General features: G+C 61.9%; 3 protein-coding genes across 15 annotated transcripts in view; 1 reads left to right on the forward strand and 2 right to left on the reverse strand.

Moving 5' to 3' along the window:
• Window positions 1-314: 314 nt before the first annotated feature.
• On the reverse strand, window positions 315-6,668 carry TBC1D10C (TBC1 domain family member 10C). Of its 2 annotated transcripts, XM_077115546.1 has the most exons (10): window positions 5,920-6,668; window positions 5,479-5,662; window positions 4,638-4,737; window positions 4,345-4,452; window positions 4,155-4,261; window positions 3,843-3,957; window positions 3,211-3,276; window positions 2,869-3,058; window positions 1,279-1,433; window positions 315-1,003 (listed from the first exon to the last, which is right to left on the reverse strand). In XM_077115546.1, the coding sequence occupies exons 2-10, from the start codon at window positions 5,628-5,630 to the stop codon at window positions 650-652; spliced, it is 1,347 nt and encodes a 448-aa protein (XP_076971661.1). In that variant the 5' UTR covers window positions 5,631-5,662; window positions 5,920-6,668; the 3' UTR covers window positions 315-649. The 2 variants fall into 2 exon arrangements, with proteins under 2 accessions (XP_076971661.1, XP_076971663.1); XM_077115548.1 differs by lacking the exons at window positions 2,869-3,058; window positions 5,920-6,668 and having other exon boundaries at window positions 3,843-3,953; window positions 5,479-5,913.
• A 234-nt stretch (window positions 6,669-6,902) lies between these two features.
• On the forward strand, window positions 6,903-10,206 carry PPP1CA (protein phosphatase 1 catalytic subunit alpha). Its single transcript, XM_077115562.1, has 7 exons — window positions 6,903-7,035; window positions 7,533-7,664; window positions 7,823-8,053; window positions 8,694-8,798; window positions 9,221-9,444; window positions 9,529-9,663; window positions 9,741-10,206. The coding sequence occupies exons 1-7, from the start codon at window positions 6,981-6,983 to the stop codon at window positions 9,849-9,851; spliced, it is 993 nt and encodes a 330-aa protein (XP_076971677.1). The 5' UTR covers window positions 6,903-6,980; the 3' UTR covers window positions 9,852-10,206.
• Window positions 8,595-14,777, reverse strand: part of RAD9A (RAD9 checkpoint clamp component A) — a 102,505-nt gene continuing 96,322 nt past the window's right edge. For all 12 annotated transcript variants that reach the window (XM_077115560.1, XM_077115559.1, XM_077115558.1 and 9 more), the window contains 9 exons: window positions 14,573-14,701; window positions 14,043-14,157; window positions 13,856-13,955; window positions 12,432-12,541; window positions 12,226-12,335; window positions 12,080-12,144; window positions 11,834-11,971; window positions 10,875-11,082; window positions 8,595-10,786 (listed from right to left, as the gene is read on the reverse strand). In XM_077115560.1, the coding sequence (XP_076971675.1) occupies window positions 10,691-10,786; window positions 10,875-11,082; window positions 11,834-11,971; window positions 12,080-12,144; window positions 12,226-12,335; window positions 12,432-12,541; window positions 13,856-13,955; window positions 14,043-14,157; window positions 14,573-14,701 (1,071 nt within the window). In that variant the 3' untranslated portion in view covers window positions 8,595-10,690. The remainder of the gene's footprint in view (window positions 10,787-10,874; window positions 11,083-11,833; window positions 11,972-12,079; window positions 12,145-12,225; window positions 12,336-12,431; window positions 12,542-13,855; window positions 13,956-14,042; window positions 14,158-14,572; window positions 14,702-14,777) is intronic.

Below are 14,777 nucleotides of genomic sequence, written 5' to 3' on the forward strand. Positions count from 1 at the left end.
GGGGAGGAGAGGGAGGAGCAGAGCAAGGGACAGGGGCCCCAGTGCCGGGCCCGGCCCCCACCTGGGCAGCCAGCTCTCCCTGCGCAGGTGCAGGTGCCCGACCTGCCCCCAGGAGGCTGGGCAAGGTGGCTCACAAGGGGCTCCCGGGGCTGGTAAACACCTTCCCCCAGCAGCCATCGCGGGGCCACAGCAGTCCCTGGGGAGGGGACTGGGGAGGGAACAGGAGACAGGGACGGCGCAGACTGGGGGACACTGGGGAAGGAGGCAGGGGGCAGCATGGGGTGGGGGGGCACTTGCGCCAACTCCTCTCCAAGTTTCTGCTGAGTCAGACTTTATTGCAGAGCTCCCCAGGGGCCCTTTGGGGGCCCCCCCATCCCCCCACCCCACCTTTGAGTGCTGACTTCAAGGCATGGGGACAGCCCGTGGGTGGATGGGGGGGCCTGGGTGCCAGCAAGTTTCCCCTGGCCCCTGGAGGACCTTCCTTCGTCTTTGTGCCTGATACAGGGTCAAAGGAACTGATCAGGCTGAGTGGGGGATCACCCCAGCACCCCCACCCTTCACGCGAAGGGAGCTGAGGTGACGCCAGATCCCAAGGGTAAAGTGCCATCCAGCCGCTCAGGCCTGGGGAGCCGCTGAGTCCACGGTGCCCTCAGAAGCGGGTGTCCAGGAAGGAGGAGGAGGCTCGCTGGGACCTGGAGGGACCCTCGAGAGGAGGGCCCCAGGACCGGGTCAGGAGCCCGTGGAAAGTCTTGCCTCGGGTCTGGGGCTTGCGCCGCGGTGGCCTGGGCTCCTCCGGGGGCTGCACCACAATGCGGGGCACCTCGGGGCCGGGCCTGGCGCCGCCCCGTGCCCCTGCCAGCTGCTGGGCCTCGAAGATGGCCTGGGCCCCGGGCAGGCGGGCCTGGGGCCGAGGGCGCGGCCCGGCCTCCGGTGCAGGCAGCTGCTCCAGCTGAGCCCTCATCTCCCGCTGCAGGTCCCGCTCGGACAGGGCCACGCCGTGCACCTGTGGGGAGGCGGGGGTGCTGCTTGGGGCTGAGTGTGCCCGGGCTAGAGGGGGCGAGACAGGAAGCCCTGAGGTCCCCACAGCCCCCGGAAGTGGCGGGAGGGGCGGACAGACTCCCTCGTGGCTGGGGGAGCCACAGAAGAACACTACTTGAGGCCTGGGGTTTGCATGTTCTCTGCAGCTCGGGGGACAGGAACTGAGCTCCAGCTCTCACTACGGCTTCCCGCTCTGGGACTCAGTTCCCACGCTGTGCAGCGGGGGCAGGGGACACCCACCTGGGACATGAAGACCTCCTCCTGCAGCTGGCTGGGGGGGATGGCTCGGAGGGCGCCGAGCGTCTCCAGGAGCCCCGGGCAGGCCAGGCGCTGCTCTGCAGTGCCCAGTGCCAGGCGTACCAGCGTCAGCCCCGCCCGGAACAGCACCTTCACGCCTGCAGGCAGGTGGGGGGTGGAGTGTCACTTAGAGGGGGCCTCCTCAGCCGGGAGCCCACTCTCCACTGCCAGCAGCCCTGCACCTCCAACTCGGGCCAGGAGAGAACTGCAATTTGGGTCCAGACTTTACTGAGGACCCCATGCCAAGTTGTCCCCCTTTGGGCCTCAGTTTCCCTGCCTCTACAAGGAAAGGCCAGAATGGGTACCCTGGGAGGCTTTTCCAACTTGGTCTGTGACCCTCTGATCTCAGACAGATTCTAGAAGGAGCTCCAAGCCCAGTGCACAGCGCGTGCGTTTGCACACACACACCAGGGCACGTGTAACCATGGGCCAACCTCCTTGGAGCCTCAATCCCTTCCTGGCAGCCTCGGATCTGCTGAGAAGAGCAACCTAGCGCACGGCAAAGTCTAATGACAATCGTGACTTGTGATGGGGCAGTCGTGACAATGGCTGTGATCGTCGTTAATAAAGGTTAATAAAAGGGCGCCACAGCCCTGCCCCTCCTTGCTGCACCCTCCCCCCGCCCTCCCCACCCCCGAGGGGATCAGCTTGGCCCCACCTTCAGGCCCTACCCCACCCCGTCTTCGAGGTCTGAGGCTGGCCAGGAGGTGACCTGTAGGTGGGGTCTAGGACAGAGCTGAGGCAGCCAGCTGCCCTCTCCCTGAGGGAAAGCCCTGGAGCCGATTGGGCACCCAACAGCTACTCAATAAATTCACCTATGGTTCGCCACCATTTTTGAGGTGCTGCCACCCCACATTGCTTGAAGAACATGAAGAGGTCCTTGTGCAGGCGGAAGCCCCTGAGAATTCAGCCCAGCTTGGCCCGGCTCCCCTCCCCTTCTTGGCTTATCCCATCCCCCATCCCCCTCTCTCCACACCCCATCCTCCAGCATCTTTCCCCTGCAGTCCCCGCCACGCGCGCAGTCAGCCCCAGCTTGCAGGGCAGCACCTGGCACCCCCGAGCATGGGGCATATGGCTGGGGGGAAGTGCCACTGCGGTGCCCGTGGGCCGGCCTCGCCCCAGGCCCTGGGCCTCTGCACCTGCTGTGCCCCCCAGCTCCTGCCCATCTGCCTCTGTGGAAGCCCCCCTTGGTGCTGGTCCTCCAGGATTCGTCTTACCACTCCCTGTGTTTTCCCATCCCCTACCAGGGGGTTCCTAGGGACAGGCCCTGGGCCCCTGCGCCTGCTCCCCCCAGGGCCAGGCACCCTGTCCAGCACAGAGGGGAGGCAGCAAACAAATGCGCCAACTGCATGTGCTGTGGCCGCCGCCATCACCCTCACCTCATCACAGCCGGGCCCCAGGAGGGCCTCTCAGGTGCTGGGGTCTGCCCGGGCAGAGCAGAGCGCATTCAGGGCCGGCCAGCTGAGCTCCCCGGGGCAGGGTCCCCGCTCCCCCCCTCCCCCACCCAAGGCTCCAGCCCTGGCGCCCACTCACCTTCACTGAGGAAGGCGTCCCAGACACGCAGCACGGTGGGGAAGGGCAGGGAGCGGGCGAAGAGGCACAGGAACCACTCGGGCAGGTAGAGCAGGGGCCCGACGCCCACCTGCTGCAGGTGCCTATGCACGCGCGGAAGCAGCCGCCGCAGCAGCGCCGCAAACACCTCGGCATCCAGCCGCACGGCCTCCTGCGCCCACAGCCATCAGCCTCTCCCCACCCGGCGCCCCACCCGCTCCCCACCCCTCTCCCAAACCCCAGGCTTCAGCCCTCCTCAGGCGGCTCCCCCCGCCAGCGCCCACCCCATCCCCGCTCACAGGGGCCCCCATCCCAGCCTCTCACCATGTGGGGTCCATAGTAGCCAGGGAGGTAGACCTCACAGATCTGTACCAGGCACCAAAAGGCCTCCTGGGGGGTGGGGGGTGGGCAAGGCACAGGCCCGTGAGTGCCCCCCACAGAGGGGCAGGCAGGGCAGGACCCAGGAGCCTGGGAAGCAGCTGGGGTGACTCTGGGGTCCCTCTCAGAGCCTCTGCCCTGGGCCCAGTCGGGGGCCTGGTGGTGGGTTTACGGAGCCGAGAGTTATATGGCTCGGGATGGTGAATTGGGGAGGGGGGGGTCACAGGATTGAAGCTCACTGGTCAATGGTTGGGAGCATCCCAAAGTTCAAGGCCTGGGGTTCCTGGAGTCATTCGGGTCAGAGGTCATGGTGGCAGGGTTCAGAATCGGGAGTTGTGAGCTTAAGGGGATAAAGTCAAGGGCCCCCCACGTTTCTGGGATCAAGGTCATTGGGGTTGAATGCCACTGAAGGTGGCAATCATGAGACCCCGGGTCACTGAGACAGGGACTGGGGGTCAGAGTCCCTAGGGTTGGGGGCTATGGGTGCAGAGCTCAGAATCATGGTGGGGGACACCTGGGCCACTGGGGCTCCGGGGTCAGGGTCTCGGGTCCCTGGAACAAGGTCAAGGGTCACTCACCTCTGGGGGCAGGTGCATGAGTAGCACGGCGGCCACGGGTCCCTGGGCCTGGCAGTAGCCCTGTTCTGGCCGATACAGGGTGTAGGCCTTGAGAACCTGCTGGAGCCCCTGCTGCCTGTGCCAGAAGACCCCGTTAGGGGCCAGTCCCCCAGGGTGTCCCTTGCCCACCCTCTAGTGACCTCTGTGCTAGGCCTCAGCCTTCCTGGCTCCCCTGAGATAAAAGGATGTGAAGCTGGGCGAGGGGGAGGAGGGCTGGGCCAGAGGACCTGGGGCTGGGGGCCTGGGGGTCCCTGGCCATCACCAGCCTCGTACCCATGACCTTGAGGTGACACAAACATCTCGTGCAGAGGGAACTGGCGGTGCAGGTCCCTGCCAATGGTCTCCATCCACTGTGGGTCTCCGGGGGCCGAGGCCAGCTCCTGTCAGGGGGAGGCGGGGGTCACGGCTAGAAATGGCAAAGGGCTCTGGGAAGGGGAGGCAGGAACCCTGCCCACTCGCTCACCTGATAGGTACCGGGGCTGTTCTGTTTACACACGTGGGCCCCACACAGCAGGGGCCAGCAGCGCGCCCGCAGGGCTGAGGGGATACCTTTCCGGCACTGCATCTTTACCTGCAGGTGAGGCCGGGGCAACCTTAGCCAACCTCACCAGCCTTACCTGCTGCCCTTGGCCGGCCCCCAGCAGGCCGTGCCCCCAGGCAGGGAGCAAAAGCAGCATCTGCGGGGGCTGGAGGGATGGGTGGCCCTTGTCAGGGGCTGGCTCCAGGCCGAGGGGAATGGGCCACCCTCCCCCTCACCTTCTTGTACCGGCGAGACATGGTTTTCTCCCAGTGTGACGTCATCTCCACCCACTTCATCTCCCGCTGGCGGATAAGGTCTGCAGGGGCCTGACCTGGGCTGGGGACACATGCATAGGTAGCCAGGTGTCGGGCAGCTGTTTCCTAGGACCCACTCCTGCGAACCGCCCCCCATGCTCCCACCTGAGCCCAGCTCCTGCTCCTGCCGATGACCTGTAACCAAGAGCTGGCAATGTTGTCATGGGGATGGGAAAGGATGTGGCCTCTGATATGGGCGGAAGCAAGAGAGACTGAGGGGTGTGCATGGGGGGAGGGGTTGGCTGGCTATTCCCCCTCAACCACCCTGCCCAGGACAGGGACACAGATAACTCATAGGGAAAGCTGGCTGGTCCAGCATCCTGGACTGGCAGCCAGGGATTCAGAGTTTGACTCTGGTTCCGTCTCTGATCTGCTTGGACAAGTTCCTACCTGTCTCTGGCTCTGTTTTCCTGTCTGCACTTTTGGGGAGGGGCTAGGTGTTGTGGGTTCTATGGTTTGGATCTGGGATTCCTGGGCTAGAGACTAAAAAGGGAAGGCTGTTCAGCCGCAGGAGAGGGTGCAAACCCTTGGAGGTTTGGGAGTACAAGAGACATTTGGAACAAATCCCTCCTCCCCCAACACACACCCCCCCCCCAGCCTTTTCCACCTTAAAGTTTCACCTGAAGGAGAGAAGAGAGGTGATCTGGCTCAGTGTCTAGCTCAGTCCCTACTGCCACACCCTCCCAGACCTTTGAACACCTCACTTTGGAATCCAGACCCCATCCTCAGTCCCGGCTTCCCCACCCCACTCCATCCCACTTACCCAAGGTCCGCTGAGCTGCCCCCAATGAAGCCATAGCGGTCAGCCTGGCGATACGGGCCGGGTCCACTTAGCTCAGAGTCGGACCCCAAAGAGCTGGAGTCATCCTGCAGCTCGGAAGGCTGCACCAGGTCCTGCCCCAGGGCCTGGGCCATGGTGCCCCCGACTGTGATGCCACAGGTTCAGGCTGTAAGACATGGGGGAGAGCCAGTCTAAGGGGTGGCCGCTGGCCAGCCTGGGGCCTGGGCTCCCATCAGTTCCTAGCCCCAGAGCCAAAATGTGGGGTTGGAGCCGGCAGGTTTCAGAGCATCCCGCCAAGCCCCGGACATCCCCTCTTCTTTTGAGGGAGGGAAGGCCCTGACGTGGCAGAAAAGCCTGACCTCTGTATGGAGCCCCAGGCCCAGCCCCTCTCCCCGGCAGCCCGGGCTCCCCACCCGGCCATACCTGACCCTCCTCCTCTCACTTCCTCCTCAGCCACAGCTACAGCAAACCGGCTCCGGGCCCCTCCCAAGGTGTGGGGGGGAGGTGTCACCCCTTCCTCTCTGAGGCTCTTCCTGTCAGCCCCTGGGCCGGCCGTGGGCTCCTCCCTCCCTCCCCGTGGGCTGGGTGGGTTCCTGGGTGGGGTGTGATTGGCCAGGGTCTGCCAGAGGCAGAGGCCAGGCTGCCTCCACTTTTGAGGTTCCTGGTATGTAAGACACCCAAGTCAGGGCTCCAATAAGAATTCTGGTTTACTTAATGTTTGATATTCAGGGGGGAAGCCTTTTAACAGGCACACATACAGCATATTGTGCTTCTCACGTGGTAACTGTGGGACCCATAAAGATTTTTGCATGCACAGAGGCCGGGAGGACCTGACTATGGCTTGGAGTTCAGGAACAGGTGTCCTTGGACCCCACAAAGACTCAGAAGGATGAGGGCCTCCGCGAACGTGAGTCCCCCGTGTTGGGCCAGCCCCTTGCTAACTCTGAGCCTCAGTTTCCTTTTCCGGAAACTTTGAGGATTTAACCCGCAGTGTTTTAGGAGGCGGTCTGGGCTGGGGTTCCTCGCGGTTATTCACGCGCTCATACCACCCTCCGCCTAGAGCAGGGTTGATGAAGGCTGACGAGTCTCTGCAAGAGAAAAACAACTTCCACAGCGTTTCCGGTCCCTTAACCTCGGAGCGCGTCTGGGCGACTCTTTGTGGGCGGGGCCTGGCCCCGCCCACACGAACCCCGCCCCGAGCACCTCAGCAAGATCCCGCCCTAGTCGCGCCAAGCCCCGCCTCGCCCCCAGAGGCCCCGCCCCCGGGCTACCGCGGCCTGTGCGCCTCCTGCCCAGCAGAGGCGCTAGAGCGTGGGGTCGGGGCACAGGGCGGAGGCGGGCCTGGGGGGCGGGCCCGGGCGACGGGGGGCGGGGGCGGGGGCGGGTCCGGGCGGGCGGAAGGAGAGCCAGGCCGGAAGGAGGCGGCGGGAGGGCGGGAGGCAGCTGCGGGCTCGGAGCTGTAGGGCCGGAGCGGCGGCGCCGCCATGTCCGACAGCGAGAAGCTCAACTTGGACTCTATCATCGGGCGCCTGCTGGAAGGTTGGCTGAGGCCGGGGAGGGCCGCGCCCGCCGCGCCCTGGCCCGCTGCCCAGCCCGGAAGTGGCGCGCGGGCGGGCCTGCCCCTCCCGGGGCCAGTGGAGACTGGGCGGGGACGGGCCGCGAGGTCCAGCCGCCTCCCCCACCCCTGTCGCGGGCTCCCTGAGGGGTCTGGGGTCCGATCGGGCACGCGAAGCAGCCCTCTCTCCCGGGAGCGCACACGGTGGCCTGGGGCTCCTAGAGTGAGGGAGAGCCCTGAGAATCCCAGCCCGGGAAAGGGGTTCTGCGATATTAGGTTTTGAGTGGGGGGACCCCAGCGCACCCTTTTCTCGAGGGCCTTGTTTTGGGGGGCATGAGACAGGTCCTGGTCGAGGAGGGGTGTCGGGAGAGACCCAGACGAATACAGAGGTTCCCCTGGGGCGGTCGCCTGTATATCGCCACCCTCTGGCTCCCCAGGACCTCAGAGGCCGGGGTCCTGACGCCCCATTCCGCATTCCCAGTGCAAGGCTCGCGGCCTGGAAAGAATGTGCAGCTGACAGAGAATGAGATCCGTGGTCTGTGCCTCAAATCCCGGGAGATTTTCCTGAGCCAGCCCATTCTTCTGGAGTTAGAGGCACCCCTCAAGATCTGCGGTGAGTTCCCTGCCCCAGCCCCCTTGGGCTTCCTGAAAATGGCATTACCCACCCCACACCCCTCCACCACCCCCACTCCAAGTTCATGGATTCCTCCTCCCTTGAGGAAGCCAGTCCAGGCACTGCACCTGGTGCTGACCGGATTCCCTGGGTCCCAGGTGACATCCATGGTCAGTACTACGACCTTCTGCGGCTGTTTGAGTACGGCGGCTTCCCACCGGAGAGCAACTACCTCTTCCTGGGGGACTACGTGGACCGGGGCAAGCAGTCATTGGAGACTATCTGCCTGCTGCTGGCCTATAAGATCAAGTACCCTGAGAACTTCTTCCTGCTTCGTGGGAACCACGAGTGTGCCAGCATCAACCGCATCTACGGCTTCTACGATGAGTGTGAGTGGTCCCGGGGTGTGGTGGCTGCTCGACTCCTGAAGGGCTCATCCCTGTTCTGTGGGACCCTCCTGTTGGCCTGGCATTAGCCATATCAGTGTCTGGCAGGTACCTGCTAGACTGAGCTTGCAGGGCCGGGTTCAGTTCATTTCTGGCTGCCCCGCCCTCCTGGCATGGGGCCTGGCACTTGGAAGGGTTTGGTGAATGGATGCTGACTGGAGGGCTGCCCATATTCTTAATGCTTTTCCTCAAGGCCCTGCCTGGTGACTCCCCCACCCCCAGGACATCCGCTGCTTAAGCACTTAGGGTGTCGAGCTGGGCTGGGATCTGCTGGCCAGAAGAGAAATGGAGATAGGCCAGACCCCACCTTGGCCTGCTCATGGGTTGGGGCAGGTGTGTGTGTGGGGGGGTGCGTGTGTGTGCCAACTCTACGGATCCTGTTGGGTTCCTGTGGACTGAGATGCTTTGAATTCCATCTTGGAAGGTGGTCCACAGTGCGGGTGGGGTGGGAGGGCGAGCCCTCCCCGCCTTCCACTCTCTTCCCTCAGCTGTGTCTGACCAGCCTGCAAAGCGCCTCAGAGAACCAGGCTGCGGGTGGGGCGGGCAGCCTCCTCACAGGCCGGCATCTCCCTCCTCTGGGCAGGCAAGAGACGCTACAACATTAAACTATGGAAAACCTTCACCGACTGCTTCAACTGCCTGCCTATCGCGGCCATAGTGGACGAGAAGATCTTCTGCTGCCATGGAGGTGAGAGGGCCTCCTTGGAAGCTAAAAGCCCCAGCCACATCCCCGGGGCCCTGGAATAAAGTTCCGTTAGCTGTCTTGGGGGTTAGATGCCTTCTCTTGAGGAAGCTGTACTGCCACACCCCCGCCATTAGGCAGTTTCTTGTGGTGCTCAGCATTCTGCTCTCAAGGAGTTCATCTTTCTTCCAAGCGCTGTGTTCCTTGAGGGCAGGGGCTTCTCTGGCTGGTTTGCCTCTGTGCTCAGGGCCTCAGACATGCAGAGGGAAGGAGGGCCAGCTCTGGCTGCCTGAGCCCCCACGGGTCCAGGAGAGGGGCCAGATGGTGGTGGTAGGAAGAGTGAGGCTGGTTGGCAAAGGCTCCCTCGGAGAGGGGGTCTGGTTTTGAGGCTTGTTTGAGGAGTTGACTGTCCTCCCTGTACCCCGCAGGCCTGTCCCCGGACCTGCAGTCCATGGAACAGATTCGGCGGATCATGCGGCCCACAGATGTGCCTGACCAGGGTCTGCTGTGCGATCTGCTGTGGTCGGACCCTGACAAGGATGTGCAGGGCTGGGGCGAGAACGACCGTGGGGTCTCCTTTACTTTTGGGGCTGAGGTGGTGGCTAAGTTCCTGCATAAGCATGACTTGGACCTCATCTGCCGGGCGCACCAGGTGGGCTGGCCTCTCTGGGTGGGGCAGGGAGTGGGGGCTGGGTAGGGCCGCACAGGCTGGGCTGACCACGCCCATCCTTGCCAGGTGGTAGAAGATGGCTACGAGTTCTTTGCCAAGCGGCAGCTGGTGACACTTTTCTCAGCTCCCAACTACTGTGGCGAGTTTGACAACGCAGGTGCCATGATGAGCGTGGATGAGACCCTCATGTGCTCCTTCCAGGTGGGTGCAGGGGAAGAAGGGACCAAGGGTCCTGGGCCTCAGCCCAGTGAGCCTTACCAGCTATGTCTGTTTTCTAGATCCTCAAGCCCGCTGACAAGAACAAGGGGAAATACGGGCAGTTCAGTGGCCTGAACCCAGGGGGCCGGCCCATCACTCCACCACGTAATTCCGCCAAAGCCAAGAAGTAGCCGCCCCGGGCCTGCCCCTCTGCCCCAGATGATGGATTGATTGTATAGAAATCACGCTGCCATGGAGGGGGGGGTCAGGCCAGCTTGTTGGGCCCACCCATCGTGGGGAACACAGAGCCTTGGTATTTTTCTTTCTTTTTTTTTTTTAATGAATTAATAGCAGCGTCCAATCCCTCAGGGCTCCTTCCTGCCTGTGCCTATAGTGGCTGCTGGCCGGAGCCTGGGGCTGAGGCTGCAGCTCAGGGCAAAGGAAGGCCAGAGCATGGGTCTCCAGCCTTGCCTGGCCTCAGGGCTGGCAGCCGGATTCCTGGGCAATCCATCTGGTCTCTTGAATAAAGGTCAAAGCTGGATTCTCGCCATGGGCTCTGTCTCCCTTGTCTCAAGCACAGGGCCTGGCAGCCCTGCAGGCCACTCGGTTGGGAAGGCTCTGGGCGCTGGGCACCAGCCAGGGTGACCCCCAGCCATACGCTCAGGCCACAGAGGTTCTTAGAATTCCATGCCAGAGCCAAAGAGTATTGGGAAAGCAATAACAGTCTTGCTTTCCAAGACCACAGGGGTGTGTCCAGGATTGGAGAGAGGGCAGGTCATGATTAGCAGGGGCCAGCAGCATACTGGTTTTCTTCCTTTGGGGGAGGGGGGTGTCCTGATTTGTTGGGAGGGGAAGGCAGCAGGTCCCAAGCCAGCCACACTCAGTGGGGGAAGCGCTCAGTGGCTAGCCAGGCACAGCCAGCTTGGCTCCATCTGGGCCCCCTTGACCATCCACTGCCTGGGCCTGCAGGGGGCGGGGCTGGTGCGTCATCTAATCCAGGGCCGCTGGACTCAGACTTCAGGTTCCCAGTTCAGCCCTCACCCTCGCTGTCTTCAGCCAGCACAGGGCTGGGGCCCTGGGGAGAATGTACGGGGGCCAGGATGGAGCCAAAGAACAGTGAGCGGAACTGGAAGGAGAACAGAAAGCCCGAGTGAGTTCTGGAGGCTGCTTCCTCCCTCCTCCTCCATCACGACCCTCCACTCCCCTGCCCCTACCTTCTTTGGTGGGGGAGTCCCAGGCACTGTGCTGGGCTCGGCTTCATCTTCCTCCTCTGACTGGGGGCTGGGGCTACAGCGGGGCTGGGGGCCAGGTGACAGGGAGAGGGAGGGCAGTGCCCGTGAACCCTCACTGCCCACGGTGGTTTCCATGGCAATCATGTAAGAGTCAATGTCGTCATTGGCAAAGTCGTCCAGGTGGGATGTGCTGCAGGCAGACGGAACAGTGTGAGCGCGGAACAGAGAAAAGCAAAGGCAGGGCCCGACCTTGGAGGGCCAGGAGGGGTGGGGTAGCTTGTGACCCACGACTTGGGCTCTGGTGATCTCTAGTAGTTTTATTTCCTGATTTGCTTGGAGGGGAGAAGATACAGGGGTAGCTTCCTTCAGGGGCTCAGCCTGGAATCTGTTTGATCAGAGTTCAGGTAGGAGCCTGAGAAGAGGCAGCCTGGGGGCCAGTTTAGCCTGACTAGGGGAAAGGAGCAGCAATTCTTGTAAGTCAGGCCGCAGGGGGCTCAGCCCCCCTCCCCAGGGGACAGAAGCTGCAGCAGGCGGGGGCCCTGGGACAAGCTGGGCCAGGGGCCAGGCTGACTTCCTCTGCTTACACTACACTGGGCCCAGCCTCCCCAACCCACCTGCCATTCCAGCCACCTGCTTCCCCACCCCAGGCAGCTCCCTGCCTCCCAGCAGCCTTCTCCCTCCTCAGCCTGGGAGGAGGCTCAGAGGGGAGGCCTCAGCCAGAGAAGGAAGCCGGCAGGGCCTTGGGGACACCTCCCTGGGTGGGAGGGGTCTTTGAGCACAGCTGACGGTGCAGGCTCAGTCAGCAGGGCTGGAAGCTGTGAGCAGGAGGGGCAGGGCCTGACAGGAAGTGGTGGGGGAGGGGCAGCACTAGAAGCCGCAGGCCTGGGCCAGGGTGCAGGGATGGGCAGAGGGAGGTGGAATGGGTCGGCAGGCACCTTCACCTGTGAGCCTGGAGCTGGGGCCCTGGCTGGCAGAGCTCAGGGGAGCCCAGGGCCTGAGAGTGCACGTCAGCCTCTGAGAGCGTGGCCAAGACGAAGTGGCCGTCGAGTAGGGCGTCCTCGATAGTGAAGATAGCAGGCCTGGGCAGGTGACCAGATCCCGAGGAAGGTCAGGGCCCTTGGTTCCTGGCTTCCCAGAGTCCTTCCATCCCCTCCCCTCCTCTCCCCTAGTCTAAGGCTGGGAGTTACCTGCCCGGGGCGTCAAAGTGAATGCTCAGAGACAAATTTGCTGACTCGGCAAAGCTCAGGAGCCCCTAAGAGAAGAGGCAAAGAGCTCAGGCCCTGGGCTGTGCAAGAGGCCAGGATGGCCAGTGTGGGGGGTAAGGGTCACCTACCCGGAACTCCTTGAGGCAGAAGGTGATGGCTGCCCCTTCTTGGGCCTGCAGCTGCTGGAACTCCTCTTCTCCAATGCTCACCTCTGTCACCATGGCTTTGACCGTGCTGTCTGCAGGGGCAGGAACAGGCGGAACCTGGGCTTGGCCCCTCCCATCTCCCACCCAGTAGCCCCGCCCAGTCCACCTGTGGCCTGACTCCCCCTCACCTGCCTCCTCCTCCTGATAGCTACGCAGGCTGACTCTGCGGCCGTGGCAGATACCCAGAGTCACTTCAGCCAGTGCAGGGGGGAAGGGCATAACAGCCTCCCCCAGGACCCTATGAAGAGGGCACAACGTCATGCCCAGCCCAGGCTCGGCCCTGCCCAGTGGCCTTGCTTTCCAGGACCCAAGGCAAGGCAGATACACATGCACGTCTGTGTACGTGCACACATAGCAACATGTAAGGAGAACCACCTCGGGGCACCCTGGGAAGGAGAGGAAAAGAGGAATGGGCATGCATGGTCCCTGCCCCACTTAAGCTTCTAGGCTCTTGTGGCAGAGCCCAGAGAAGGCAATGGGAAGGAAGGGAAGCCTATTTGCACTTAACTGAACAAGGCAGGTAGCACCTGGCCCCATGGGTGGGAATCGGATTTCAGGTGGGCGAGGAAGGCAGCCCAGAGGTGGGAACCCCACCCGCTCACTTCAGGAAGAGCCACTGAAGGCCCTGTCTATAGAAATATGTCGATACATGTTTACAGATTAAGTAACATCTGGAATCTGTCCCAAAATGACCGGGGACCAGAACTTCTGTATATATTTGGAATTGTCCATAAGAAAAAAAGGAAACATTCATTAAAGAGAGAAGACAGAAAAGGAGCCTTGAAGTCTGGACCAGAGGTGCAAGCCTTCCCTCCTTTATCCAAACGAATTCTGAGCAGGGTTATTTCAACTGAACTTGGGACAACACACTTTTAGGACTGAAAGGGGCCTTCAAATCACCATATCCTGACGTTACTAAAAGAAATGAATGGGACCTTGGGTTGCTTGAACACAAGCCCTGATGCTCTGACTGCTCAGAACAGCCCACCCTCTCAGTCAATGGTTCAGGTAGCCCTCAGACCACAGCCTCCCCACCCTGGCTCCTGCCTTCACCTAGGGAGTCAAGGCCAGGGCCTGGGCAGGTGTAGTCAGAGTCTGCCAGGGTTAGGAAGATAGCCTGGCCTTCAATGGGAATACCCCTAGGAGGATGACCAGATTAGATTTTTGAAACCCTGAGTCACAAAGGTTATGGGTGGACCTTCAAGGCTGCTCAGGCCAGACAAAAGAGATTTGAAAGATGTCCAGGGAGTCAGACTGGGTAGGTCTGAAGGGCCCCAACAGCCAAGCCAGACCTTCACGGTGGAGAATATGGAGTCACAAAGACAGTGAGGAAAATGGAACAAGGGAGCACCTTTGTTCCCACATCCTCTCTAAATTCTGCCTTTAAAGAGCCAGGTAAGGACCTGACAGCAAACAAGGCTGGGTTAGCACTTTGGGTTCCACAGCAGTCCTGTAGGGAAAATGGAGGAGGTGCCTTTTTCAACTAACATGGGGGCCCTAAAGAAGAAAGAGAGAGACCTATGGCTCAGCTTGAGGCAAAGGGTGTGCTGACCTGGCTGGGGCACGGAGCATGTGGGAGCACAAGGCTGGGTCGAAGACAGCCTGCAGGGACTCGCAATCCTGGAAGGACAGGTTATGAGTCTTCCTCACCCCTGGATGAAGAGACAGGGTCTCAGTGGGCCTCACCAACCTTCACCCCCACATCCTGGGGACCCCTGGCCAGCCAGCAGCCCACTCACCATACTTGCAGTGGAGCTGGACCACCAGGCGGCTGCTCCTGTCATTCAGGGAGATGCAACATTTCTCCACGGTCTTCTCCAGCATTGCCAGCGAGCGGAAGACAGACAGGAATGACTGAGAAAGGAAACACGTCAGCTTGGCATTGCATCGACCAGCTCTCACGGCCCACAGAAGGCCTGCTCAGCATGGGCCCAGCACCACCACACTGAGAAAAGGGATCTTTGCATACTTCTAGGCCTTTGTTCTCACTGTCTGGAATGCCTTAAAGACCAACTTGGATGTCACCAGCCTGAATGAGAGTCTCTGCAGTTCCCTGGCAGTCAGCCACCCTCCCCAAGGCTTCATTACCTTCAGGACTTTGCTAAACTCCCACTGCATTTTGCACCAGATGACCCTACATACGTCTCTCCCAGTCAGCATCTCCTAAGCGACCCAGAGCAGCAGTCCTTCTAATGGAGATTCCTGGGGTGGGAGTATGTGTGTGTGTGGGGGGGGGAGGGTAGACCCGCAGCTGAGCCGGGCATCTCACCTTCATCAGGACCTTACAGCGCAAGGGATCCTGACCTGGGACAACTGCCTGGTACTGCTGGAAGAAAAGTGGGGCGAAGAGGAAGCAGGCGTAGGCAGAGCGGGAAGAGTTCACTGTCCGGAGAGAGAGCTGGCGTGCAAAGAGGGGAGAGGGCATTGTCAGGGGCAGCGATAGGCCCCGCCCTCTGCCCTGCCTGTGCTCACAC

Source organism: Tamandua tetradactyla, chromosome 9 (assembly GCF_023851605.1).
Source record: "Tamandua tetradactyla isolate mTamTet1 chromosome 9, mTamTet1.pri, whole genome shotgun sequence".
In the NCBI taxonomy this organism is placed as follows: domain Eukaryota; kingdom Metazoa; phylum Chordata; class Mammalia; order Pilosa; family Myrmecophagidae; genus Tamandua; species Tamandua tetradactyla.